Source organism: Dryobates pubescens, chromosome 13 (assembly GCF_014839835.1).
Source record: "Dryobates pubescens isolate bDryPub1 chromosome 13, bDryPub1.pri, whole genome shotgun sequence".
Taxonomy (NCBI): domain Eukaryota; kingdom Metazoa; phylum Chordata; class Aves; order Piciformes; family Picidae; genus Dryobates; species Dryobates pubescens.
Window position 1 is genome coordinate 10,648,786 of NC_071624.1, and position 27,696 is coordinate 10,676,481.

The window sequence follows — 27,696 nt, forward strand, 5'->3', positions numbered from 1 at the left end:
TAGAACTGTTCTTAAGTTGTAAGAAGCAAAGCTTATTTGGGACACCCACACATTCTGTTTAAATCTTCTGTTTCAAAGGCTGCTGTGAATTACTTCGTCCTTTGCCTGCTTTTAGGGTGATCTTTTCTATGACTTTTTGTTTTGAATAAGGCTGGGCAGTTGGGGCGGGGGGGAAGAAACAAAACTATGTATTTCTGACCCATACTTTTTAGCTAAGTGCTCAACTACAAATTTAATCCACTTCTTTCCCTACGTAAGTTTCCTTTCTTGTGGAGCTTCCAATTCTTTTGTATGGGGTAGACACATGTAATGTGGTATAACATCTAAATGTGTTAGGTGTTATAAACATTTAAACACCTTAAATAAACCTGCTTGACTGTAGACTTCAAGTGCCTTCGTGCAAACTGTGCTGCAGAGACTCAGATCACCTCAGGTGGGGCATGTATGTGTGGAGTTTCATTAAAAAATCCATTTGGAATTACTCCCAAACTGTGAGACTTAAAAAAAAAAAGAGGGTATGCAGATCTCACTCCTTTTCATGCACCAGAATAGACACTTTTCTAGTGTGAATCATGCTATACTGGTATAGCTCATTCTTATTCTTGCAGTAATAAAAATAATTGCGTGTCGCTGTAACTGCATCAGTGCTGAAGAGGTGGGAGTGAATCACATTCCTTGTTTGTGTAACTATGGTGCTAGACACCCAGCGCCTAGGGTAGCCTTAAGCCTTAACAGAGTCAGTGGCCTTGCCTGGAAGCTGTGGTTAACACAGATGAGCCAGCAAAGCAGGTCAGTAGGATCAGGGCCTTGGAGATTAGTTGCTTAATCAAGTTAGAATAGAATAGAATAAACCAGGTTGGAAGAGACCTTCGAGATCATAGTGTCCATCATCCAATATTAAACCATGGCACCAAGCACCCCATCAAGTGTCCTCCTAAACACCTCCAGTGATGGCAACTCCACCACCTCCCTGGGCAGCCCATTCCAATGGCCAGTCGCTCTCTCTATGAAGAATTTCTTCCTAACATCCAGCCTAAACCTCCCCTGGCGCAGCTTGAGGCTGTTGGTTTGGTTGGGTGCTCTCGGCACATTTTGAGGTTGATGATGAGTGAGTGGGGAGTCTTTTTAAGTAGATGTCACCCATAAGTACGTTTTCAAGCATTACATCAATGGGAAGATCCCATTTCTTTGGTTCTTTTAGGGGTTCACAGTTGACAGTAATACAAACCCTGCTGCTCAAGCTGTAACAGCGTCTAGGTACCTTTCTTAACGACTCACTAAACAACCATCAGAGCCAAGTTTCTGTCAAGGGTACCTTTTGGAATGATATTTGATAAACAGCTCATAGAATATCTCAATTTGGAAAGGACACATCAAGATTATTGAGTCAACTCCCTGCTTCTCACAGGACTACCTAAAACCAAACCATTGCTGCATTTTGATTTTGGATGTTAATACATTTCTGTTAGGTGTTATTGGAAAAAAATTAAGTTCCTCATTGATCATGTGCCTCAGTAATTACACTTTTCACTGTAAAAGGAATTCTCTACTAATGTCAGAGCCCCAGGGGCCTGTGAGCGCTGCTGCTTTCTGGCTGGTGAAGACCCACAGGTGGCTTTTTAAACCAAGATCATTGTTCAAGGTTATTCTCAGAACTGAACAACTAACTTCAGCAGGCCCTGAAGTAAAAACAAGTTTCTGGTTATTTTGTAGTTTGAATGGAATGAAGATCACATAATATAAAATCAATATAAAATCAAATTGGAGATGTGAACAGCCTATGCTTGAGAGCTTTGGAATGGATTAGGAGGAAAGCAGCTCCCCACAGTGTGTGATGCAGTAGTCTCTGTAACTTTGTCATGTGTGCAGGATGGCTCATGTACAAGAAATGCAGTGTAGTAACAACTCAGATACTGAAAGAGGGAAAAGCAGTTATTCTTTATGCTCATCCCTTAGAACTTAATGGAATTTTAGGAAGTGACTCAAGCTTACTAAGTTCATTGATAATGAATGAGCAAGTTTCTGCATTAGCAAAGAAAGGATGTGGTTCACCCTTTCTTGTTTTCATACTCTTTCGTTTAACCTGCATTATCCATCTCCATTTTTCCCTGGTTGAATTACAACCCATTTGTTCATTCCAATCTTGTTCTCAACCAGGCAATAGGAAAAGGAAAGTCTATGAAATGAGTTCAGTATGAAAGGAAGCATAGTTGCGTTTTGCCAGTGTTAACGTAGACTCTGATGTCATTATTTGACAGCCCTCCCAGTGGCCTTAAGCATACACCGAGCAGAAAAGTTATTTGTCAAACCCTCTCTCTGTGACAGCTCTAACTACCTAAACCACTCACTGGCTCCCTTTTTAAAGGACTGTGTGGGTTTGTGCAATAAAAGAAATGGTTGTTGTATGGAAATCAGCTGGTAAGATAATTACATGCTCCATACTATGTCTTGTTTCTTGAATATATTAATAATGACAAAGGATAGCAAGACTCTGAAAATGAAGGAAAAAATGTCTGTTACCTTCTTCTGAATGACTTTGCCAATAAGGTATTTCTGTAGTTTTGTTCATAGCAGCTCTCTGCAGAAATAGTAAAATCTGTTAATAAAATTTCTGTATACTAAAGCCTTGCATGCCTTTAGAAGGACTACAGTGACAATGAGTGTTCTGCAGTAAGAGCTCTCACAGGTATTTTTCTTTTCTTTTAGTTGGTATTACCTGATGAAATGTAAAAACAGCTTGAAGTACACTATGGTTCATACAGTGGTGGCCATATATTACAAACATTTGTAATGAAAACCACAACAGCAGAATCCCAAGTCACCCTGAAATTAAACAACACTTTGAAAAAATAACTTCTGTGTTACCCTGTCTTAAAAGTAGTTTTGTTATCATCCTTAAGATAATTTGGAAAGAAATGGGATTGTTCTTTGTTCATATCACAGACTGTTTGTCAGAAGGAGTTTGTGGTGTTGATACTTAGATTATCTAAAGCTTCAGTGTTAAACCCCAACACTTTGTTTATCAGAGTTTCTGGTAGTTGTAGGGGTGAGGAGAAGGGTTAGGGATGAGAATCTTTCCCCAAACTCTAGCTTGTTCCATTCAATGGCATTTTTTTGGTCTGAGCTCTTGCTTGTGTCAGTCCCTCTATAATTTGATTGTTCCTCCCTCTTTTTTTTGTTTCTTGTTATGTTTTGGTTACTAGCCTTGATCTCACATGCTCTGTGCATAAATACTGGCAATTTTCAATTGAGGCTAATGGAATTATCTGAGAGTGATGCTTTGGCAAGTGGTGAATAGAGATCAATTGTCTTGCTTTTTTTTTGTTACCCTCAAAATGTGGAGAACTGTAAACTGTCATAGTTCATAGTTTTTGTTGAATGGGTTGGGTTGAGTTTTGGAGACAGAGGTCTGCAGTAATGCTAAACAGTTCCTGTCACAATCTTTTTGCCTAATGTTTTATAACAGCTGAGAAAGTGAAGACTGAGCTTATAGTCTCTAATCCATGTTGCAGTAGAAGTAATAGGTGACATTTAAAATGCCTTTGTTTAGCAAGTTAATCTTTTAAAACAACAACCACCACAAAAAAAAGGTCCCACAATCAAAGCTCTACTACCAGTATACTCTTAAAAGTGTTGCATGTGTTGCTAGTTACTTCCCTATCAGTCTTCCACTTCCATCATCATGACCAGACTGGGTTTTTTTTCAATACTGTCCTGACTACATGCACAGTCTTAGTTATATTTTTAGACATAACTGTAACTACATAAAAAGTGAAGAGGAGAGGGATTGATGGCTGAATATATTGAGCCATGTGGTCAGGCTGTAGGAAAAAAAGAACTGTCTTTGTTTCTCTCATGATGTTTCCAGCCCTCTTCTTCTGTGGCTATACCTGTGCTTGCAGGTGGCCAATTTGTTACTGGTTCAGCACTCCCTGAAGTCAGTTGTAAATACACAGCCTAATGGGGTCTAAGTTCTATGCTGACGCCAAAAGGGGAAGTTCTGTCTTCATCTCGTGCTGCGCAGTCAACACCAGCAGTCATATTGCCTTCCAGCAAGCTGTTTCATACTTGTCTGTCTGAAAACAGCCAGCAACTAGCTGGATCAAATCCTTGGACAGCTCGCTACACTTTTCATGTAGGTGTGAGTGCCAGCACTCAGGGTAGAAAGACTGTATGGGGTGATGAGAATGAGAGGCTCTGTTTTGGCAGATATGTACACTTAAATTGAGTTGCATCAATTGTGCAATCCCACCTTAACTCTGTTTTGTAACCTTTTACCACTGACCTGTTTGTGAATTTACTAATTATTTTCTGTAAAACCATGTTGTATGTAGGCTTTGAGTGAGTGAGCCTAGGAGCTGGGGTTTTTTCCAAGTATGTCTTGTAGAGCTGCCTTGCATTCAGTGAAGCTTTACTGCCAACACATTTGGATCTTGTGCTTTAATTTGGCAAAATACTTCATTTTATGCAAGTAATTTTAAGCTGATGGTTTCAGTTTAGCTTTGGCATGTAGCAGACAATTAATTTCTTCAGTAGAAGCAGCAGCAGTAAAGAATTGGTTACAACAAACACTGCAAATTGTATAGCATGTGTTAAAAATTAAATAGTAGCTAACAAAAAGGGTGTAACTCAGTTCAGGGATTCTTTAATAGCTAATGAGGCTTGCATCTCATGATGTTAGTCAAACATTGGATAGTAGTGATATTAGTTGAATAGATTGGAGTTGTGTCTTTAACTGAAGTCATGGGCTATGTGCTCTGCTATCTTCTTTAGCTGCTGTGCCCCCCTCTGCAAACTGGAGGGCTGAAAACCCATTCCTGTTAAAGGTGTCTTGGCAGTTAACTGCAATGCACTGATAAGAGTCTAAAACGCTGCTTTGGTTCTCTGTATTATAGAGTAGACACCAAGGGTAGTAACTTGTGGTCTTTTCTTTGTAGAATTGTTTGAAGTTGGTACTTTTCTATATATGCAGGAAGAAGGCTTTGGTTTTCACTTGGAAGTCCTCAGAACTGCCCCACTAGTCTTATACTTCAGCCTTTACACTTCAGCCTTACTTCTAATTCTACACTGTACACTACAGCTCTCACTAACAGAGCCCAGACAATCTTTGTTGTTTCCTAGCTGTTAATGTTGCTGATTTGAAAGCTTAAATAATTTACAGTGGTAATCTTCTATAAATGTGCACTCCAAAATGAGGATATGCCTGAAAAACCCAACTTGCTGTGCACCCCAGGTGTTGACTGCTGGGGTTTAACCATAGTCTGCTCTGTGCAGAGGGCAGTGGGATTAGCAAGCATCTATTCAGTAGCTCCCCCCTCCCCCAGTGTTCAATGACCCATGTGAATTTTAGTCTCTTTATTCTGCTTATTGTTGCAACTTAGCTCTGAATACAGAAATGGGTTATTGTTGCCATGGGCTTTTGAGTATTGCTCCTTACTATTGGAAAGGTTTCAAACACCATTTTTCATGTAATCTCTGAAGTGAAGCAAGGTAATGTTACTGCATTTTATATATATGAAGCTTGGAATCATACAAAGTTTGAAAGCATTTGTTACTTTGGGGTACCAAAACAATTAGAGCCTGAAATTCTAGGCAGCCAAGATATTACACATTGAATTTGTTTCATCAATTTAAATGCAGGTCTTAGTAAGTTCAGTTGCTTTGGTGACTCCTCAGGAGTACTGGGAATCAAGGTTAACATCTAGAAAAAATTAAATATGTGACTAATTACTACCTTTGGGGAAATTATTTTAGAACATTTTGCTTACTATTACAAAGGAAATATGTATCACTGACAGGCTGCAATATCTTTTTCCAAAGCATAGTTCACCAGCTTTCAGGTTGCTCAGCTCTTTTTCCCTTTCTCTAATTCTCTGCTTTTTGCCTAATGTTTTTTTCAGCAAGTTTCTTGCATAAGGCTGTTACTGTGATTGGTTCTGATTCTTCCAGTAACTTCATCTTGCCTGAAGAAAAATCTATCTAAACAGAAAAATCTTGAAGAGGAATGAAAAATGCTGTGTAGTTCTTAAAGACCTGTGGGCAGTAGATATGTACAGGAAACAAAGAAAGTTACGTGGGCATCATTGATTAAAGAGTACTGCCCATGTGATTAAGTGTTACTCTTTAACTGAGTTTTCTTTGTACAGAAGGTCAGTGCCTTTTCCAGATTACTTTCCTAACACAGATTCTAAATTTGGGGTGAATTTCTAGATTTAGTTAAGTGGAATCACGTTGGTATCCATATGACTCATTAGCACAGTTCAGATCTTCATGCCCATCAGGTCCCTCACTTGAGCTAATAAGATAGCAGTAGGTTGTCATTCCCTGGGACCTGTCTGTAGAGTGGGATGCTCTGCCTCTGAGTTGTACAGATGTTTGAGGGCAGAGGGAATGTGAGACATGCAGGTCTTGGGTTCTGTGCTTCATGTTCTTGAGGGGGCTGTGGTCTACCAGGTTGGGGTTTCTTCCTGTGTTCACATCACATGTCTCATCCCCAGCAATATGTTATCTCAGTTCTGTCTCTTCTGCCCCCAAGCCTTATCTCCTTCGTCCCAGCTCCATATCTTAACCTTTTCTTCTTTCCTGGTTAATCTTGCCCTCTGTCTCAAATGCTTCTTTCAGTGCCATGCCCTGTCATCTCATCCAAGTTGTTAGCATGATTAAAAGGAGGAATAACTGATGTCAGCATATGGTAGAAGATTCCTTTTAAATCTAAGGAGAACATTAATTTTAGGGTGATAATGAGACAGGTAGTAATTTAAACTGCCTGAGAATTCGTTGTTATTGATGGCCTCATGTATAACTTCTAGGATCAGTCACAGACCAAGACTTGAGCTGTTTTTTCAGTTGGTGTCATACACACTGTTTTCCAGGAGTGAGAGAGTCATTGAGGACAATAATAGGAGGACTGTTAGGTGCTTGGCATTATATTGGCTCTGAGCTCAGCTATGAAATTAATGTTGTTATAGAGGGACACAGCTGAATGTGGTTATGAGCCATAAAATATCTGCCACTTCCCTTGGTTCTGCTGACTTGCCAAGGGATGGGTAGATTTGCGCTTAGCAGGGTGAAAAAAAGATTATCTTTGGCACCCATCTCTGCTAAAACAGCAGACTGATGGTTTGAACTATAAATGTGTCAAAGTACTCAGGTATCATACACTGCATGGCTCAGTTCTGCTGTGCAAATCACGTCCCCATCATTCAGGGCTGCCTGTATGTCAGAAATTTGTGACAATTACCATTAGAAGTTATAGTGTGAGAAGGAAAGCCTGGAAGCTTCATTGTTAGTACCCTTCACTGGTGATTTAATATGAACTTTTCATTCTGAACATGGTCAAGGTAATTTTCATGGGGACTACCCCTCACCCTGATACTGTTCAATCTGTCTTGGTAGTTTCTTTTCTCCTTGAAAACACTTTCTTTTTTCAAAGCACAGGAATGCAGAAATCTCTTCCAGTTCATAGAATTTCTTCTAGACCAAAGTATTTGAGTACTAATAAAATAAATCTTAGAACTGAGATTTCCTTGCCAGAAATCTCTCTGCCTTATGAAATTAACATGCTCCATATGTTTTTCTTGAGTTTAACTTTTTTCTGCACCATAACATTCTATTCAAGTTAGTGCTAGGGAACAGGTGAGTTGTGTTCACTGCTGGTAGTTAGAGAGTACACAGCACCTGGAAGAGGGAAGGCACAAGAGAAGTGGTGGGCTTTCCCCTCTGCATATTTCTAGTGCACATGAGTTTGGTGTGAGTTATGTAACTGAGCGATGCAGATGTAATCTTTTAACCATCTGCCATCTCTGCTTTCATAAATACATCCTAAAATGGGAACTGTGTCTTCTAATGTTCTCTGTGTCAATGGTCCTGCAATAAAACTTCTATTCACAGTCCCTGTAGTGCTGCTTCAGAAAGTGGTTAAGAAGTAAGTCTGTGGAAGTTCCATTTCAATAACATGTTGTTTTGAAACTAGCCAACTGTAAGGGGTTAACCCTTCAGTTTCCCTTCAACACAGAAGTGAGGGTAAGTAATGCACCAAGAAAACCCCTCTGGGTTGAGATAAAGTTTACTGTAAATGAGGTAATGCACAATTGGCTTAGCCTGTTTGCAGAAAAAGCCCAGCAAAATGCAGAAAAGCAGAGGCATAAAGCAGAAAACCAGTGAACTAGCCAACACCCACCTGTTCTGCCACCAGCCCCAAGGAAAAGACACCCAACACCCAAAATCTGGGACCCAGAAGCAGCAACTGAAACAGCAAGCCTCCCATGTTGCAATCTGAACTTCAGGCCCCATAATACTTTGTTCCAGTCAGCACTTCCGTTTTGAAGCTGGCTTGGGGCAGGATGGTTTTGAATTAAATAATAGCAGCAGATTCTCAACTCAACTCATGACAACTATTTACATAACTTTTTAGAGTTAAATAAAGCCAAAATATTATTTATTTCTTATTCATTGTTCTTGAACCAGATTTTTCCTCTTTGGATGTGATTAAAAAAAAAGGGGGGGGCAAAAATACCTGTTTCCCTGTTTCCACCAGTAATGCAATTGTTGGCAGAGTGCCTTCCAAAGTCACAGTATTTCAATGGAAAACAATAGTTTTGTGGTTTTAATAACTGCTGTTATTATTTCTATCTAACTGGATTTACAGACAGAAATAGGATGATTTTTTTCATACCTGACAGTGCCCTTTCCATATGATGCAGTTATCTTCACCTCTTAACCATGTTGAATACCTAATGAATGGAAATAGAAGGGTGTTGTAGAAGCAGCATTGCAAGCCATAAGAGCAGATTGTGGGATAACTTGAATGAGGTGGTGTCCCCTCTGTTTTGGGGAAGGGATTTCCTCTTCCTGAGAATGACTACAGTATGTCTCTGGGGCTTTCTCAGTATGGTAAAGAGAAATGTACCTGACAGTTGACAGTTGTTGGGGATTATAAAACCAACCAAACAAGAAGACCTGAGTTAGAATTATGAGGATTTTGTCTTCATAGCACTGATGCAATGCAGTACCAGAGGCAGAGAGGATCTGTCTGCATGCTGACATGGCTGGCACTTCACTTCTGGAGAAGCAGTTTATGCTTCTGATTTTTTTGCAGCTAGGGATGTTTCAGTCTGCTGAACACTGGTGTCTGGTTTTTGGTCATATGAGAAGAAAAAATGTTCATACCTAAATCATGCTATTTAGATTAGCCTATTCTATTTCCATTTGATTCTCCGAGTTTGACCTTAAATCCTTTTACTACTGAGTTTCCCATCACTTCACATCTTACTTTCTCTAATTTGTTTGGTACATCCTGCTTCCTTGCTGTTTACACAGTAATACATGCTTGTGTCATAGGCATTTATGGAATGTGGTGTTTTACTTCTCAGGCAAACTCCTGTAATTTTAAAGCAAGAAAAGGCAGTTTGCTCTCTACAAAGAGAGGAGGAAAACAAAAGAAATCATAAACCACCCACCTTACTTGGAAGAATTGAGTTGAATGTCATTTCAGGTTTTATCTTGCCATAAGGACAACAACTTGTTTAAGGAGGGGTTTTTTTTAATAGACAATTTGTTGAAAGTGTTTTTTTTTTCATATACCTTTGTATTTTATTTCTATGCCACTTGATTTAAAGTTATGTCACTACATTATTTAATCTTACTAAATTGCATGTTGTGCAGTGATGATGTTACTTAGGAGGAGCTGGGGTAGTTAACAATTAGAAAGCTGGTGACATCCTTTTTGATAAGCAAAACTAGTTTGTGGTATCCTGGAGAGCTTGATTCATAAACCAGAGTCAGCCTGACTCTGGCAGGTAGCATCTTCCGTGATGAGAAATAAGATTAAAGAACACAAGTCCAATACAAATGTGTGTGCATATTAAATTGGAAACATAACTTGCATTTTGCTCCCCATTTCTAGCACCAGTATCACTTCACTGTAATAAGCTTTATTTCACTCCAGCTATTTGAGTGTTTTTCTTTATGTTACTTTCCAGGTGACACAAGTTTTGTGTAGCTTTTGGGAAAGAAGAGTCCTCAGGGCCTGCAGCCAGGGGCTTCAGACTGACCTGACTTGCACAGATAATGTGATAAATGGTGGGGGGGCATCAGGATCTGCTTGTTCAGCACTGTCCTGATGCTGAGCTGTGTAGAAGCTCGTGTGGGCCACTGCCACATCAGCACAAGGATGCAAAAGCCAAGAACTGAGTGGCAGAGAAGCTCCCTCCACACCTTAGGAGGATGCTGATGGTTGTAAAGAGATCTCCACCTATGTTGTTTGCTGTGGTGGATGCTTTGTTTTGCTTGTTTCTTCCAAAGCCCTCAAGTTTCATATAGTGGACAATAGATACTTAGGGATGTTGCTGCTGGGACACCATCCTTGGAGGTGTTCAAGAGGGGATTGGATGTGACACTTGAAGCCATGGTTTAATTAGTCAGGAGGTGTTGGCTGACAGGTTGGACTTGATGATCTCTGAGGTCTTTTCCAACCTTATTGATTCTATGATTCTAAGAGTGTTGTTGGTGCTGTGTTGTTGGTGTTGACTTTTTCCGGGAATGTCAAACTCCAGTGACAAATTTTCATTTACCAAATTTGTGATCAGTTTATGGCATCCTGTCTTACAATTGCTGCCACTCTTGCTGTCTTACTCTGCTTTTCTGTGATGTCACAGGTCTGCTCTCTGTTCCTTATTTGGCTGTAGTTGTAGTTTAATAGAAATGGGGGAATTCTTGTTTGGAAAGAATGTTAAATATTATGAGGTAAAATATAAACTAAAATAGTTTTATGTTCAAATATATTTTATGGTGAGACTTCTTAAGTTTCTCTTTCTTGCTTAATAGGAGCCTGAAGAGTTTTATTTTATGTTAGAAGTATAGATGCATTTCTGTGCTTCTAGTTATATTGGGAGAGATTATCTTCATCATTTTGTAATGAGATCAATATTACTTTGAAGGCAAGAGAGCTATTGAGTACCATCATGATGGTTAGTGCTTTATCATTACTTTTCTTTTTATGTAAACTTTAAATATCCTGCTTGACTCACATTTTCCTATCCTTACTGCTTCTTTTTCACCAGTTGCATATTTATACCGAAGCTAAATTAATCTTGTCGTGTTCTGCCATTTTGATAACATCTTTTAAAATGTACATATCAGGGCCAATTGGGTAAAGTTTCCATTTTGCTGTATTTGATTCATTGGCTTATTCTTTGCTGTTCAGTGAAAAATCAAATGTGTAATTTCAGGACTCTTGAGCAATCCAGAACCCTTGCTGCGTCAAAGCCCTTCGCTCATACCTCCTCACTCCTCTATGCAGACTTCTGAAAGTTCTAGGAACTACTACTTTATCATAGAGTGGCTTAGGTTGGAATCTGCTCTTTCACTGAAATGGAAGACTGTTGTCCATCTTCTATGCCCAAGCCTGTTATCCTCATGAGGCTTTGGGAAAGATAAATGGTTTGAACAACTACTAAATGTCTATTTTTAACAATGTTCATAATTTTTAAAGGGAAAATATAACAGACCCAAAGGTTTGCACTTGGACTTAGAACCTGACAATAGTTCTAGCTCCGTTTTCAAAGCTTTTTAAAATGTCTTTTGTTTTAAAATGAAACCATGACTTTGATTTAGACTTTTGTTAGGTTAACTTGTTTAGTTGGGTAATCGCTTTTCTATGTGAAGAAACTTCATCCGGAAGGTTTGTGGGGATGAGTTAATTTACTGCACACTTCCCCTCTCTGCTGACTTGGTGAAGCAGTCCTGTAAAATGAAACCCTGCTCTGCTGGATGACAGTCAAGTATTTCATAAGCAGTGGGCAGAAGGCTGGGTGTCTTGTTGCTGGGGAGCGTGGTGTTCCTTCATACATTTCGAGTGTCATGTTTGTGTCCATGTGTGAAGCAGTTTCTCTGCAACTTTGAGATTTTCCCATTTGGATTTTTTGCACATCTGCAAATGAACCTGTTTGTTTGTTTGTTAATATGGTTTCATGTGTATGGAGAGCTTTAAAACTATTAGCAGTTAAAATATGCATTAGAAGATGGAATAATGGAGATCTCTGGAAGTAGAATTGTCACTGGTGTGCAGTGTAGGCAGTCACCACACAGCTTTTCTTCTGTAGCTCAGTGTTTGTCAATTATTCTAGCAAGGCAAAAAAAATAGTTTTGTCCTCCTCCATGTGGTATAGATGGAGTTGTCACATGCACAAAACTAATGTTTTTCAGGAGCAGGAGGCACAGAGCCAACCAGCTAAAGACTTTCAAAGTGACTACTGCATGTTGAGATTAATTTCAATCGTGCCTTCTTAAGAGCAATGTTTACTGTTAAACCTTGACTTAAGCATTTTACTGAATAGGGATAGGCTTGGTATGGTTTTGGAAAAAAAAAAAACCAAACACCTATTCTCAGTTGTAGTCAGATTAGTTTGGATTTTCTTTTGTGTATTTGCTGCCAGGGTTTCATAATGTTTTGGGTTGTGTTTTTTTTAAAGCAATTAATCTCAAATATGAATTTGAGAATGTAACAATCATTTTGATAGCTATTCTACTAGGTTTTAGCAAGCTTAGCTTTTTGAAAAGTGAAGATGCATGAAATTGTGACCTCCTGTTATCACAGTATCACAGTAACTAAGGTTGGAAGAGACCCCAAGGATCATCAAGTCCAACCTGTTCCAACAGACCTCACAACTAGATCATGGCACCAAGTGCCACGTCCAATCTCCCCTTGAACACCTCCAGGGACGGCGACTCCACCACCTCCCTGGGCAGCCCATTCCAATGACAAATGACTCGCTCAGTGAAGAACTTTTTCCTCACCTCGAGTCTAAACCTCCCCTGGCACAACTTGAGACTGTGTCCCCTTGTTCTGGTGCTGGTTGCCTGGGAGAAGAGACCAACCCCCTCCTGTCTACAACCACCTTTCAGGTAGTTGTAGAGGGCAATGAGGTCACCTCTGATCCTTCTCTTCTCCAGGCTAAACAATCCCAGCTCCCTCAGCCTCTCCTCATAGGGCTTGTGCTCAAGGCCTCTCACCAGCCTTGTTGCCCTTCTCTGGACACGTTCAAGTGTCTCGATGTCCTTCCTAAACTGAGGGGCCCAGAACTGGACACAGAACTGGAGTCCTTGATCCCTGCTAATGTCTGCATGGTGTATTCTTGACTGAAGGTGACTTACGGTTTCCAGTTTCAAAATTTATTTCCTATAATTCAAAAATTATTTCATATTATGAACATGTTTTGGCAATTGCTGTAATTTATCTTCCCATTTGGCTGTTTTCTGTGTCTGATATGGGATATTTTCCATGCATACCCTATACTGTTGTTTTATTTCTTGATGCTAAAATGCCTTGTCCTGCTCAGATGACTTGGTAAGACTCCAGCTCTTCTTCTAGAATTTTGGCAATAATCGTCCCATTGAAAATTGCAGAGCTGCTTGTGTAAAGTGTAACAGAGTTTTTTTTGTTAAGGATGATGTCAGCATGAGAGATGGCCTCAAGGAGTTGTTAAAAGAGTATAGGACATTTGACTGTCAGACTTTATTGACTTTTCTCTTCAATAAAGTACCATTCCGCTGAAGACAGATTACTGTCTGCGATGGTATGAGACATCCTTGGTGACCTTACTGTGTAGTCTGGTGAAGCTGTCTGTAAGTGCTGTAAATATGGAGGCACTCTGTTAAGAGCCTCAGAGAAATGCAGTAATTACAGGCATGAAATTTTATAGAGGTGCTTGCCTTCCTCTGAAAGTAATTAGCTTTTTATGAGAAATTACACACTTTGCTTTTTAGGAGCTTTTAATGTTCAGTTCTGGTTTGAGCTGGTTTGTTTCTAACACCACACTTAAGACCTTCTGAAATGTACTCACAGCTGAAATGTTTTTGGTGTGTCCTTGCTGCCTTTAATATATCGTTCTACTTAAGCAGTCTGTGGAAGAAAAGGGGAGTGAGGTAATATATTTTGAGCAGTGAAATGAATGAAGGAGAATATGTAAAACTAATGTGATACCAGGTAAATTGTAGCTGTTACACAAGGTGAAATATGTGAAAAGACTTGGAAAACTTTATGTACAATATTAAGATGAATTAAGTCTTTGCTAGCTTTTTCTTTAAAATAAGTAAATGAATGATGGAAACACAAAGTCTTTGTTGGTTCTATTTCACATTTCCAGCCCTCATGACTTGATCTATTCCTGCCTTTTTTCTGTGCCTGGTCTCCTTCCCGAAGCAATGGCTTAGTTGCAGAGCCATTGTAGTTGCTGAATATATCAGCAATATATCAGATCTTTCACTGGTGCAGATGAAAGCCAGAGCAGAGCATTAAGCAAAGTGACAGTAACATGCAGTCTTCCTCACTGATAGTCTCTTCAGGTAGAACTCTTGATAGCCATGAACAGATTGTTGAGGGTGGTTTAAGATCACAGTAGGTGTACATAAAGTGCTCAAGGTGAGAGAAATTGAATTGAAAGAGTTGGTAATGGGTTTGAAGACTTCAAAGCCCTCTGAGTGTTTATTGGCCAGTCTCTGGACCATGAGAAAAAAAACATTTCTTTAAACTTGCAGAATTAAGGAAGAGTCACCACACAGCACATGGAGCCTTCTCTGTCTTCACAGTACAGCACTAACTCAACCCTCTTCTAGAGGTGGCAGCTTGCATTGTGGCCTGTGCTGAAGTATATTTTTTAATACAGCTTACCATTTTGTGAGGACAAGTTTTACAATGACAGTAGCAAGCTTTTCAATTAAAATCAAGATGAAAAAGCATGCAATATTAAGTGACTTGACTTTTGGATTCAGTATTCTAGCTTGAGCCTGCAAAGGGATGTCTTCAACTGTAGTTTAATGAAGCTTGAGTGTATTTTCAGGAGACACTGTCACAGCAGGATGAAGAAGTTGCAGCCCTTTGCCACACTCATTCCTATGTCTGTGCATAAATTCACCTCTCCTCGGTGCTGATCCTGATCCCTAAGAAAAAGTTGCTGTAAGTCATGAAGTGACAACAAAGTTAGTTGTGCCACTCTGAAAGTGAGAAGTTGCACTCCAGTCTTAAGTTATCAGTTGTCTTGAAGTATTCATAGGGAAGTGAGGAGACGTAAAAGAAAATGAGAAATTGTTTCCTGATTGAGGAAGAGAATCTGTGGAAGGGAAATAGATCTTTCCGGAATAATATGGGACAAGACCAGCTCAGGCTTATGGGAAGCAAAAATAGTGTAAAGTACTAATGCTTTTGGTGGGAGTATGCCCTTTTATACCAGTATTCATTCTCCATGATGCTGAGCATGGGCACTGAGAAAAGCAGATGTTTTAGAAATAAAAACAGCTAGGAGAAGTAAATCTCATGTTGTGTATGTTGGGACTGAGGGCCTGAATAAAAGCAGCAAATCTGAACCATGTAATAATTCTAAATGGTGGTGTTGCAGAAAAACTTTTACAGAATGAGCTTTGTCTCTCTTATTTTAGTTGAGGTGGGTGCTTAATGCTAGGAGAAAACAGAATGCTCAAATAGTGAGGACTTTGCTCTGATTCAATTAGAAATAATGTCTGCTTAGAAAATCCTGATTAAAGATTTCCTATCAGAGGTAGTTTTGTCCCTTCCTCCCTGCCTTTTTCTGAATCTTTTTGTAAAGCCAAGGCTGCAACTTGTTTGTCAGTGTGCAGAGAGCAGCTACTTTAAGGAAACTGAGCTGCCAAAGGAAGTCACTGCCCTAGAGATGCAGCTCATGTAAATCCTCCTCAAGTTAGCTTCAGGCAAAACTTGCAAGAGTGGTTTGAACAACTTTAGAAATCATGTGATCTAACTTGAGTGCATTTTTTTTGCCTGATGTGAGTTGGGAAATGCTCACAAAAGCATTGCAAAATCAGTGGCTTACAGCAAAGGGCTGTTGAGGAGTATCCAATGGAGGGGATAACTTTACACCAGTGGAGTTGGATCCCAGGGGATGTATCTCCAAAGCTATCAGATGTAATTTTAAACACTCTTGGTTAAACTAATATAAAAGACTAGAAGTAGAGGTTTCATGCTCTGATATGATTTGACTCTTTTTTAAGTCAACACAAAGTAGGTTTAGGTCAAATCAAAATAGCCTCCTTCAACCAGGTTTGTCAATGATGGGGTACATACTGCCTTACTGACTTTGTAGGTGTAGTCCAAAGGCTGCTTTCCCTGGAGATAAATATTATGTGTATGTATTGCATAAAAACCCAGAAGAATGCACAATGCAGCTTGTCAGTGAGGGACTGAACTTCCCCAATTTAACCGGACATGGTGAGCTGGAGTTCTCTTGCAACGCTGCTTCTCCAACTTTCACTTACTTCAGTTTGTTTGACTTTGTTTTGGAGCTGTTTGAAAAAGAATCACGTTTATGCTTTTGGCTGGATGCTTAAGTTTAGTGAGGAAAGGGTATGAAATTGCTGGAAGAGATGAGACTGGGGAGGAGGCTGGAGGGGCTGTGGTGGTATCTACCAGAAATTGGAAGCAGAGCATACTTAAAAATTTCTTTAATCCCAAAGGTTAAAAGGAAGGAGTTAGAATGAATCCTTATTTTTAAACATAGATTAATCGTTCCAGTCTGCATCATCTCTGCTGTAGCAGCACATGAGTTGAAGTTTGTATTCTGTCCATAGCCTGTCTAGTTGTTTACTGACCCGTCATACGGCCCAGCTGGTAGATCATCTGACTTCTTTCGGCTGCAAGCCACTGAATGTTGCTCTCTGCTCATCTGAAGGGTGGTTTCATCTCATTCCTGAAGAGCTTGTTTTGCACCACTGTGTGCCATCCTCACAGCATTCATGCTTTGTACGCAGGTACACATCTGTAATGAGCAAAACTTGGGAATAAATCCCTGATTGCAACCCTGTATTTGCTTCTCTGAAAAGAACTTGGTGTTTTATTGCAAGTGTGTGTGTGTGTTAAGAAACCAAAAAAAAAGTGCAGTTTCACAGTTATTATTAACCAGCTAGTCCAAATCCCATCTGCTTTTAAAAAGTCATGGTTCACTTCTCTGCACAAGCAGTCACACATTCTCATCCTCACCCTTACATTGATGTTACAGATTATACAACTGCAGCATGAATCAGATCATGCTTCAGAAGGGCTGAAAACTATTTGTGGCTTTGGGGTTTTTTTGCAGGGTTTATTCTCAGTAACGAGACCTTACTGGCTGTGTGTGGCTGTGCAAGCAGGGGTGCTGGTGCAAGGGAAGGGGATAACACATGGCCAGTAAGCAGTTGTTCTCTTCACTGGCTTAGGGTGGCTGACTGTGAAGCCAAGGTCTACACTGAAAAATGAATAAATGACACTCAGCATAAACTTGGTTCATTTAGGCTTCTGATTTTCCTACTGTCAACTAGAGGAAAAGCAACTGGAATAGAAAGAATATTAGTTCTCAGTTCCTTGCAATGACTGGAACTTGTCACTCTTGCCTATTCTCCAGTTATTACACGAAACCAACTGTATAGTGGTGTTTGTGCAGTTCCCACTGTTTTGGGGTGGGTTTTAAATTTTATTAAACAAGCAATATTATTCCTTGCAAAAGGAAAATGAAATTATATGTTCAGAGGAAGTGTCACTGTATTCCAAATTATTAGTCTGATTAGAGTGTTTCTCGTCTCCATGTGGTACCCTTATGATCTGCTCCTGTGAGAAAATTGTGCTTTTGTTGGGAATGTGCATTTTTTGTCAGGGACTGTACAGCAGCTGACATGAAGTACAGGACTGAAAAATTCATCTGTGTTTAGTTTATGGTGGCACCTGTGAGGTGTTCATTCATGTGTAAAAGAGAAGGCTAAACCACAGCATATATGCATTAAAATCATGTGGAAAGAGGGGAAAAAAAAGAGAGGGAGAATGGGAGTTGGTGCTTAGAATCTTCAGTTTTCCTCTTTGATCCCAGGTATGACTGAGTTTTATTATATAGTGTAATTAAAGTTCTTGCAGGTCTTTATACATAGATTTTTTTGCTAGTCTTAACAGAGAAGAATGAATGTTGCAGAGACCAAGTAAAACACTCAGAGTGTTTTGCTTGATTCATTCCTTGGGTTTACATGATGTGTTAATGGAGAAGAACTGAAGGGACAACTGCCTGCTGAAAAAACTTAGTGTCATTCAAATAATTTGGAAGGCAGATTCTGCAAAACTCCCTTGTGTGACTTGCCAGGTTTCATTTGATAGTCTAAGTGTTGAAGGAAAAGGTAAATGCTTTGGCCATAGTTAAATTGCTTCATTAAAATAGTTCAATTGCTTCATTAAAATTGCTTCAGGCAAGGAGTTTGTGGCTTTTTCTTGGTTGGTTTTTTTTTTGTTTTGTTTTGTTTTTTAAACTTTGGCAGGAAACTTTGTATTAAAAAATGCTCTAAAATAAAAGTGTGGCCAGAAGAAATAGTGTGTGTGAACCTGTGATCCACACATCTGAAGTCTGACCATGATTTGAGAATGGTTTGAAACAGGTTTTACAAGGGACAGGCTGAAGTAGTTTGGGTTAAAAGCATACTGCAAACCTTGTCTTCATCACACAAGGCAGGAAGTCTAGAGGGCTGATTGCAGAGCAGAGTGTAAGCTTTCTGTTTGTTTTGTGTGCTGTGCAGTTACAGTCTCAGGTTGGTGAGGCAGGCATTGGCAGTAAGCAGGTCTGCGTTCCAGGCACAGCACCACTAAGCTGACATTTGAAAGAAACCACTGATCTTTGCCTCTTCCTCTGTAACTGCAGAAATCACAGCCCATTCATGTTGCAAAACCAGCAGGTTGGAGATTCTTGGTTACAGAATGCTAGTCCATGGAAATGGTTGAAAGACAATTTGATGCTGCTAGTGCTGCTGCTAAGGAGGAATGTGATTGTACATGTCAAGAATGGGTGTGCTGAGAATTGAAATGCCGTAAGCGTGTCAAGGACAGATCACATGGAGAAAAATTAGGTTTGGCCATGAAATACTGGAAATTGAAACTAGAAACTGGGGGGATGTATTTCATGACAGGGCTGCAAAAGTAATGTAGGTGAAAACAGTCTTCATCATGCCTGTTAGTCAAGTGTGCCAGCTTGGGCAGCCGTGCTATCGCATCAGCAGAGTGCATTACCTAGGTAAAACAAAAAGGGAGCAGCCTCATCTCAGGTCAGTAAATGCCACCTCTTTCACCTTACACTTCTTATAAACCTATCAAGTTATCTTAGATATGTGGGTAAATAGTTGGGAAAAATAGAGGTTAGACAGGACTAGCAAGTAGAAGATGATTCAGGAGATGACACTTCTGAGGTTTGTTTTAAATTAGTGTATGACAAAAGTGGTAGTGTTCTATCACAGCAGGCAGGAAGAGGTAGAATGACCCCTTCTATGTCAGGAAATCCTCCAGGTGTGAAGTGAAGCTCTGAGGACACCAATGGTTTCAGTGCTTGGAAATGAAACATTCCCAAGTACTGCATACAGAGACCAAACAGCATCAGAATTATTCACAGAGGCAATCTTCTGTGATGTGTTCTGGTACAAGAAGAGTCATTACAGTGACACCAGTAGCACATCTGCTTAGTTATATGCTTTCATTTTATTAATTTTCTTTTAGTAGATTTGTGAGCATATTTCCTAAATATCAGCATTGCTCTTCTCAGATTTTTTTGTTTCAATCTCTGAAGTTTTTGGAGGGTGAAACAAACTGCTGCTTAAAAGCGGGATCAATGAGCATGAATTTATTTGGCTAGCAGAATGAACAGCTAACAAAAATCACAGTGAAGGTTTATAACAATGTGCTTCAAATACTCTTGGAAAAGTGAGTAATTGTTCTAATAGAGTTGGTGCTAAATGTCTTAACTGAGTAATCCAATGGCATGGAGTTCCTCTAAAGGTCTGTTTAATGATGTTATCTGAAGGGTGCCTGTAACCTAAGCAGTTAATTTCCAGGGAGCAGCCTGACTCTCCCTGAGCAGGAGTTGCAAATGAGTAGCTCCTGTAAGCCACTTTCCATATCTGCCAGATTACATCAGCTATTTCAAGGATAATCTTCAGTGTAATTGTGGTTTTGTTCTTATCACTGTGAAACTGTGGAGCTTGCTTCTGATCTTTAAGATGTGTATATGAAAAAAGAAAAGTCTGTTTACACAGTTCCAGGTATGTAACGTATTTCTCCTTGAACAGCTGCACTCGTCCTCTTACAGCAGCAGTTCATGCTGCCTTTTGCCTTCTGTCACTGTATTGGCTGTCAGCCTCCTGGACACACAAATATCTTATTGAATTATCTACATGAAAATACACTTTTGTCTGTAAGCTGCAAGCTATTGTGTCTTGGATTTGTCAGGTATAAGCAGAAAATAGTGAATATGCTTTTGAATTACACTGCCTGCTTCGGAGTTTTAGGGAAAGCAGAATGTTTTCTTGCACTGGTTGAGGGCAGTATATAGCAGCCACTGTCACCATCAGAATTCACATCAGAGATACCAGTACTGTTGCATCACTGCAGTACGTTGGTGGCTGATGTCAGACAGCTGCAACTGGATTGTTATAGCAGACATCATGGGTGGGAGCCCACAGTTTACAGCTGCTGACACAGTGCCACAGTCTCTCTTGCGTTAGTGTTTTGCCAGCGGGTGTTACGGTGGTTGCTGACATTTGGGTTTGAATAGGCAGCCAGAAATCTAGGCTTTTGCTGGTTTTGATTTAAGAAGAAATAAAATTAATTAAAAGTGTGTGGGGAACACATGCAGGTCTCTGGTGGAAAAAGAGCAGATTTTTATCAACAAAATTTTGTAGCACAGTCCAGGCCTAGAGCTGGCTTTCATTGTCATAGTTAATTGGAATGAGAGCAGAAGCCGTATCCCCATCGCAACAGGATTAAGGGACTGATCATATTAGCATCTCATGATGAATGGGAATTCACCACTGTGCAGCTGCTTTGAGTGCCAGCAACAGTTGAGCTGCAGTTCCCTCTCTTTATAGCGTATGTGGTAGGTTCGAGTACCCCATAACTTAAATGGGTGCATCTTTATGCATCAGGGACTTCCCTTTGGGGACAATTTGTGTACCAGCTGAAGTTTAAAGATGTGTGAACGCAGCCCTGCTAATATTTGGTGTTAGAGGAACGTTCCTCTTTGAGCAGGAAGGGTTTACATTTCATGCCAAATGATGCAGTTTGAAACGCAGTGTGTTCTCGAGTCGCATTTACCGTTGGGTTTGCTGGCTCTCTGAGCAGAATCCCAATTAAGTTGGAAAAGGTCAGTGAGCTGACTCCGCTCTGAGACTTCATTTTGTATTTGAACTGTTGGCTTTTTTTATCTTTCACAAAGAGCTTAGTTCCAAAGAACACTTCCCCTTTGCCAAAATTCCACGATCTTGCTCTCAAGGAAACACATCCATTTTTAGTAAGGCTGAGAGAGCCTTTTTTTAAAGCAGGTTTCTGTTAACAGTAATTTCAACCCCAGAAATGTGAACACAAGCAAGTCAATCTTAGTTCAAATTATTATAGCTATATTTCACCCTTCTTATTCATAGAGAAAATGCACTGTGCTTTTGGGGGAGAATCAGTTGTCTCCTGTTTGCAGTGAATGGTGTGTCAAGCAGCAAGGGTATGCACAGGCATCTATTAAAGTAATAATTGCATCGTCTTGATTACTTTTTGCTTGATTTGACAGTTCTCAATTGCTTCTTGGTTAACACTATAATAGTGGTAAAAAAAAATGGAAGTTTCATATCTCTGCAACATTTTATCATTGTTTTCTGACACGCAGAAGACTTTGTACAAATTTTAGTCTGCACAATAATCTGCACTGCAACACCTTTTTCTGGTTGTTAAAGTGCATGTGATAGCAGAATATCACTGAGGTCTTCATTGGCAAGATAGTTTCAATAAAATATTTTCATTTTCATTCCTTTACCTCACTCTGATTTTGGAAAAGCATCAGAGTGTGAGGTGGCATCTGTGTAGATACAGAACCCAGTCACTGTAGTGCTCTTTTCTTTCCTTGTTTGTTTTAGAGCTGTTACTTTCATTCAGATGTTTTTGGGGAAGAATGTGGGGAGGAGGATGGAGTTGTTGAATTGTTTCATAGAATGACTGCTGTACTCTCTGCCCCAGTTCTGATCTTGTTTGAGGACCACTGTCCAGAGTAGGTGAAGGTTCCCAAGAATTTGGCCAAAATCGAAAATGTCACCAACTCTTGGGGATCCTGGAGATTGAAATACTTGTTGGAGGTTTGCAGAGGATTGGGGCAGGGCTTTCATGTAACCTGAAGAAGTTAATTTGCAGGTTCAGAATTCACATTGTATTTTACCATATAGTGCTTCTGTCGAAATCTTAAGGTGTTCTTGCTTTACAGTGTAGCTTAGTCTTTTTTTTCTAGCTCCTGCCTTTGTTATGGTCCTGGCAGGCCCTCCCTCCTAGCTTTACATTCAAGCACATGAAGTCATGGATGCCATCTCTAGGATGGCATTCTCATGGCCATCATGGGAGTAAAAATGCTGCAAACTTAATAGCCACATTTGTAATTAGTTAGATCCACTGTGAATGATTTAAGAGACTATACTGCAGCATCACAACTGATTTAATCTGCTTTCCACTGACTTTCTACTGCTAAACAGAAACGCCAGGTTTTAAAGAATCACTGTCAGTTGAGGAAAGTGTGGAAAAATTCAGTGGTTGCTCCTGCCCAGCTTTGGTATTTCTCTTCTATCGTGCTGTGAGCTCATTTGTTGTTTAAACAAGTGTATTTTAGTTTTAAAGTTATTTTGCAGGAAATCAGTCTTTAGAAACACTAAACCATTGCTCAGAATATGTAAAGTTCTTGACTATTCCATGCCTTATGGTCTGCACAGTATGTAAACACCAGGTTTTGAAGTGTTCTTTGGTGAGATAAAGTGAAACAAAAAGCAACTGAGATTTCTCATGTTTATGCTTAAAGCCTTTCCAAGGAAGATTTGAAAGAAACTTTTTTTTCTTTGTGACTCTTCTGCCAGAAAAATGTCTGTTTACTTGGGAAGCCTATTTCTTTGTGGGGTAGTTTTCAGCTATGCCTTTAAAAAATTTCACAGATCTTGAGCAGAAAAGTAGCCAAATGTAAATAAATCACTACTGCGTGTAAAGAGGAAAAACCTTCCAGCTGGGCTGGTCTGGCAAAGTTAATGTTGGGGGGGTGGGGGAGGGAATTTCAACCCACCCCACTTTCTTAGAATGTGTAGTGTTCAAACAGGCTTTGCCAGCACAGCTGTGTGAAGGAGGAGTCAAGATGTGTGTTGAAGGATGCTAGTGTGTGCCCTTGCTTTTCTCTTGTCACAATTTGCATTCTTCTGCCTTTCCTACATGTTGACGTGCTACTGTACTGTGAAACCTTGTGGCAAACTGTATCACAGATCACTTCAGTGATTACAAATACTATAATTGCCTGAGGTTATTAGAGGTTTGTGGGATGCATCATTTGTGTTGTGGCAGTATATGCTTGTTTGGAAAAAGCTCTTCTCCTGTGACATTTTAGAACAATGTTGGCAAAGGAGGGAATGTTGCAGTTTTGGACATGGCATTGTTGCGTAGTTCTAGCACTATTATCGTGTTTAAACCTACTGCAGTAGACAAAGTAGTGTATTACGAGACATGGCTTCTGCAAACTAAGTGTCCATTGCATGGAGTTCCTGGGATAGTGCATTTTGTGACTCTGCAAGACATACACAATGACATAGACTCCTTTATTATCTGCAGGTTCTGATCAATCCCAATCATTAGGTATTTCCGCTTAGCAAAACTGATCCCCGCCATCAGAACAAGGGACTCTGCTGCCTGCATCCTCAGTTTTCCCTATTTCTGGCATAGGGTTTGTGGGGCTGTGTGGTGAGGTGATCAGAACAAATGTATTCTGATCAGTTTCCCACAAACTGACAATACAAAGAGCCTGGGACAAGCAACAGAGGTAAGAAAACTTCAGGGTTGGCAGTCACAGAAAGTGGGATCCATCACAATGGATGGATTCTTTGCATTTCATGCATTTATCTTATGTTTTATGTGGATTAGTGTGTGGTAACATCACAATATTTATGAAAATTGCTTTTAGCAATCTGTAGATGCAGGGTTTACTTTGGAGAAAAGAAAAAGAGTGGTGGGGGGAAAAGTCTCACAAAAAATAGGAAGGGCAGAGATCTGGAACTGTTTTCTGTCATAAGGCAATGAAACAATTCTACATACTCAATGCAGACAATGCTGACAACTTCTATTCTTTTGTAGGTTTAGCTCCCACTGTTAGAGCTGATAAGAAACATTTAGTGTTGGTTTTCAAAATCCAGTTTGGTTAAGTTTAAGCTGAAGTCATGCTTGAGCCTGATGCAAGCTGGAAAGAAGCACTTAGTGTGCCATTTTTTACTAATTCTTAATTAATACTTATTGCTGAACAGAGAAGGAATGTTGTTATGTTCCTTGCTTCCTTTTTGTGTCCATGGATTAGAAGTTCCCATGATTTTTATGGGGTCTTTTATTAGCTGTGTGCACCTTGAATTATCTGCTGAACATTGTAGTGTCCACCATAGCCTCTGCTATGGTTAGCTTCAGTCATGCCTGTGAATTGCATAATGCAGTTCCTTCCCACTTGTACATTACAATGCATCTGGAGGCTGGCTAGGGGGGTTGTGGAGTCTCCCTCTCTAGAGGTATCCAAAACCTGCTTGGATGTGTTCCGCTTGGATGTGTTCCTGTGTGATCTGGTATAGGTGATCCTGCTCTGGCAGGGGGGTTGGACTTGGATGATGTTCAAGTGAAATCAGAAAGGCTTAACTGAGTTTGTGATCTTTCAAGGTCCCTTCCAGCCTTTAACGTTCTGTGATTCTGTGATTTTTCTCTGCAAAGCTTTTCACAGAAATTCTTTGAACTCAAGATTCTAAATTACTGGTTCCATATCTGTAGTAGCTCATGCCGTGTTCTAAGCGTTGAGGTAGAGCTAGAGTCAGCTCCAGCATGCATTGGAGCTGTGGTAGGCGGGGTATCTCTATGAAGGACTTAACTACTATGGAGAAACCTCCCTTTTAAAAGACAACAACAAGAGGGGAAGGGAGGAGAGGCAAGTTGAGACACAAAGCCTGTCTGCATTGGCAGCTTTAAATTGTAATCTGTATTGGATGGCTCCTTCATGGAATTAAGATACAGAAATTACTATGTCAGTTTATTGTGTATGCTTTTCAGTGGGGGCTTTTATCCTCTTAAGCTGATGAGGAGTCATTGAGATTCCAAACAAAGAAGACAGCAATTAAATTATTTTTTGTTTTCAGTAATTCATGACACCAGTTCAGGTCGGATGGGCTTTTACAGTTAGTGACTGCCCTCTCTTCATGGGAAAGCGAAGCTTCGGTTTATTAAGCAGGCAGTGTCTCTATAGGAACTCTCCGCTGACACAAAGTACTCCTGATGTGAGCATAACTCCTGCCAGAAGCGAGAGTTGAGTCTGTTAGGAAGAAGGAGCTGTTAGTGAGAACAGTCCCTTAGCATTTATAAGCAAGAGCTTTCCTTGACCTTTAAAGAAAAAAAAAGAGCCCTTTGCAACTGCATTATCTATCACAAGGCAACTTTTACTCTTGAAGGAGCATAGTACTGATGGATGGTTTATACTGATAGTTGGATTGCGGCCGGCTAAGGAAAATATTGATTCTTCAAATACAGACATTTGATAGTTGTTTTGGTTAAACTTTTTCTTGCAAGAAATACAGGGTCACAAAGAAGCAGTAAAACTTACTGCTAGCAGCAGGCAGAGCATTTGTCTGCAGCTGGGAAGACTATTGAAAATCCTTCCGTTGCCTGGTTGAGGCTACAGGCTTGATCTGGAATCTCTCTGCAGGAAGGAATGCTTTGGCTAAAGTATAGAAGGCTTGTCAAAGGTGTGTGCCTCATGTTTCCCCTCTTGGAAAAATTACCTATAAATGTGTGTGTATATTTTACACAGAAATTAGGAGCTGGGATTTCCATGTAGCAGAGAGTACCTTAGAGGCTGGGAGAGAAGTGTTTCTCATTTCTTTTCATTACCACACTGCCCACCCAGTACTAACTCCATAATCTAAAGATGGTCTTAGAACACAGATTTGAAGCTGGGCTTTGAGCATCACAAACTAGTTTTCTCTAAGCAGAAAAGAGTTGGGAATATGAAAGTGTGACTCTGAAAGGAGTGTAGCATCTAGCTCTCTTTTTCTCATTGTGGCTGTAAGATTTCAAAACGCCGATTTATTTTTTTGTGTCACTTCAAAATGATGAAACTTGATTCCTGTCCAACTGTTCCCACTGTGTGACAGCAAATAAGCAGACAATACTTGCCCTTGTGAAGTTTTAAGATAGCTTTACTGAGTGTTTCTTTTTTTCCCTCCCTTCAGATTTGTCACGGAACAGACTGTCAGAGCTCCCAGCAGAAGCATGTCACTTCGTCTCCCTTGAGAGTCTTAATTTGTACCAGAACTGCATTCGATATATCCCAGAGGCAGTTTTGAACTTGCAGTCTTTAACATTTCTAAATATCAGGTAATGATTGTCTCAGAAACTTTGCTTTAGCATCACTAGCCTAGGTTTATAAATTTTGATGCATCTTTAAGTAATTCTAACATGGGGTGTGATTACCATGCTGCTATGTTCTGTGACATTGGATCAAAGCAGCCTGAACCAGTCTTTCCCACTTGGGTGGATCAAGGAAGAATTAAGAAGCAGCTTCTAGAAGTGAAGTATGAAGAAGAAAGCTAATTCCATCTTAAAGGAATCCTAAAATAAATTCCAGTAGCTCTCATGTGAAATGCAGGCATATGGACTGAAACAGATGATGGAGTTTTTGTACAGTCTTTTCAATTCAGCTCTCAACAGCTGAATAAGGCTTACAGAATTTCATGTACCAGTGTACTGGTGGCTTTCAAATATCCTTCTCAGGCATTAACACTGCTCTGCCAGCTAATTGCTGCAATCGAGCCTGTTGTTGAAATTTAACTGTGAACAGCATCCTCCATTTGTAGAAGAGCTTTGAAGAGGTGTGGAAAGTTCCTCACTGCAGATCAGCGAAGATATTAATCAAGAAAAACTTCAGGCTGTTTCCTTCTGCTGTTATACTTTTGCCAGTTTAGTAGGGTTGTGTTTCTTTATTTTCTTTTTGTATTGCTGGTGAGAATTGCAGGAATGGGATGTGAATCAGGTATGAGTTTCCTATTGCTATGATCTCTAGTGGGTGCAGTCCAATTATTATCCTTTAAAACCTGCTCTGTTGGTTCAGAGCTCTTGGGTTTTTTTCCCCTCTTGCTTTCATAGCAGGGAAATTTGGATTTCAGTCATGAAAAACTATAGCAGTATATTTTGCTGAATGTCAATATATGATTAAGGCTTTTTTAAAGATCCTAAGAACTTTCTAATTATCTACTCACTGCTCCTTGTTGTGTTTTATTCCTAAAGAGAATCTTTCTGGTTTACAATCCATCCTCATCCTGCCTGGTTATTCTTATCTGAGATTACAGTCCAGTCCTAGGATCTCATTTTTGCTTTAAAGTAGTTAATTATCAGATGTCTAAGACTGGATTTTGGAATAGTAAGGTCCATCATGCCAAGATTCTTGATCCTCATGACTTCACTTAGAAATATACTGTACATTTTCAGTAAGCAGTAACTTGTGGCATTTTGTCTGTGCTGACCTGCACCATCAGAAAGGCTTTTCCTCTCTGTTCAGACATAGTCATGGTGACAGAGAGTGGCCAGTTACCAGAAGCACCTGAAAGAAACTGAAACTACCATACTCCCCTCCAATGAGTTTGAAAGTA

At 39.9% G+C, this 27,696-nt stretch overlaps 1 protein-coding gene across 13 annotated transcripts in view; it reads left to right on the plus strand.

Annotated features, from left to right (window-relative positions):
* Positions 1-27,696, plus strand: part of LRCH3 (leucine rich repeats and calponin homology domain containing 3) — a 67,590-nt gene that overhangs the window by 2,171 nt on the left and 37,723 nt on the right. For all 13 annotated transcript variants that reach the window (XR_008462538.1, XM_054167048.1, XM_054167053.1 and 10 more), the window contains exon 2: positions 26,281-26,425. Coding sequence is in view for 12 of the 13 variants with exons in the window: in XM_054167048.1 (XP_054023023.1) it covers positions 26,281-26,425 (145 nt within the window). In the remaining variant the exon portion in view is untranslated. The remainder of the gene's footprint in view (positions 1-26,280; positions 26,426-27,696) is intronic.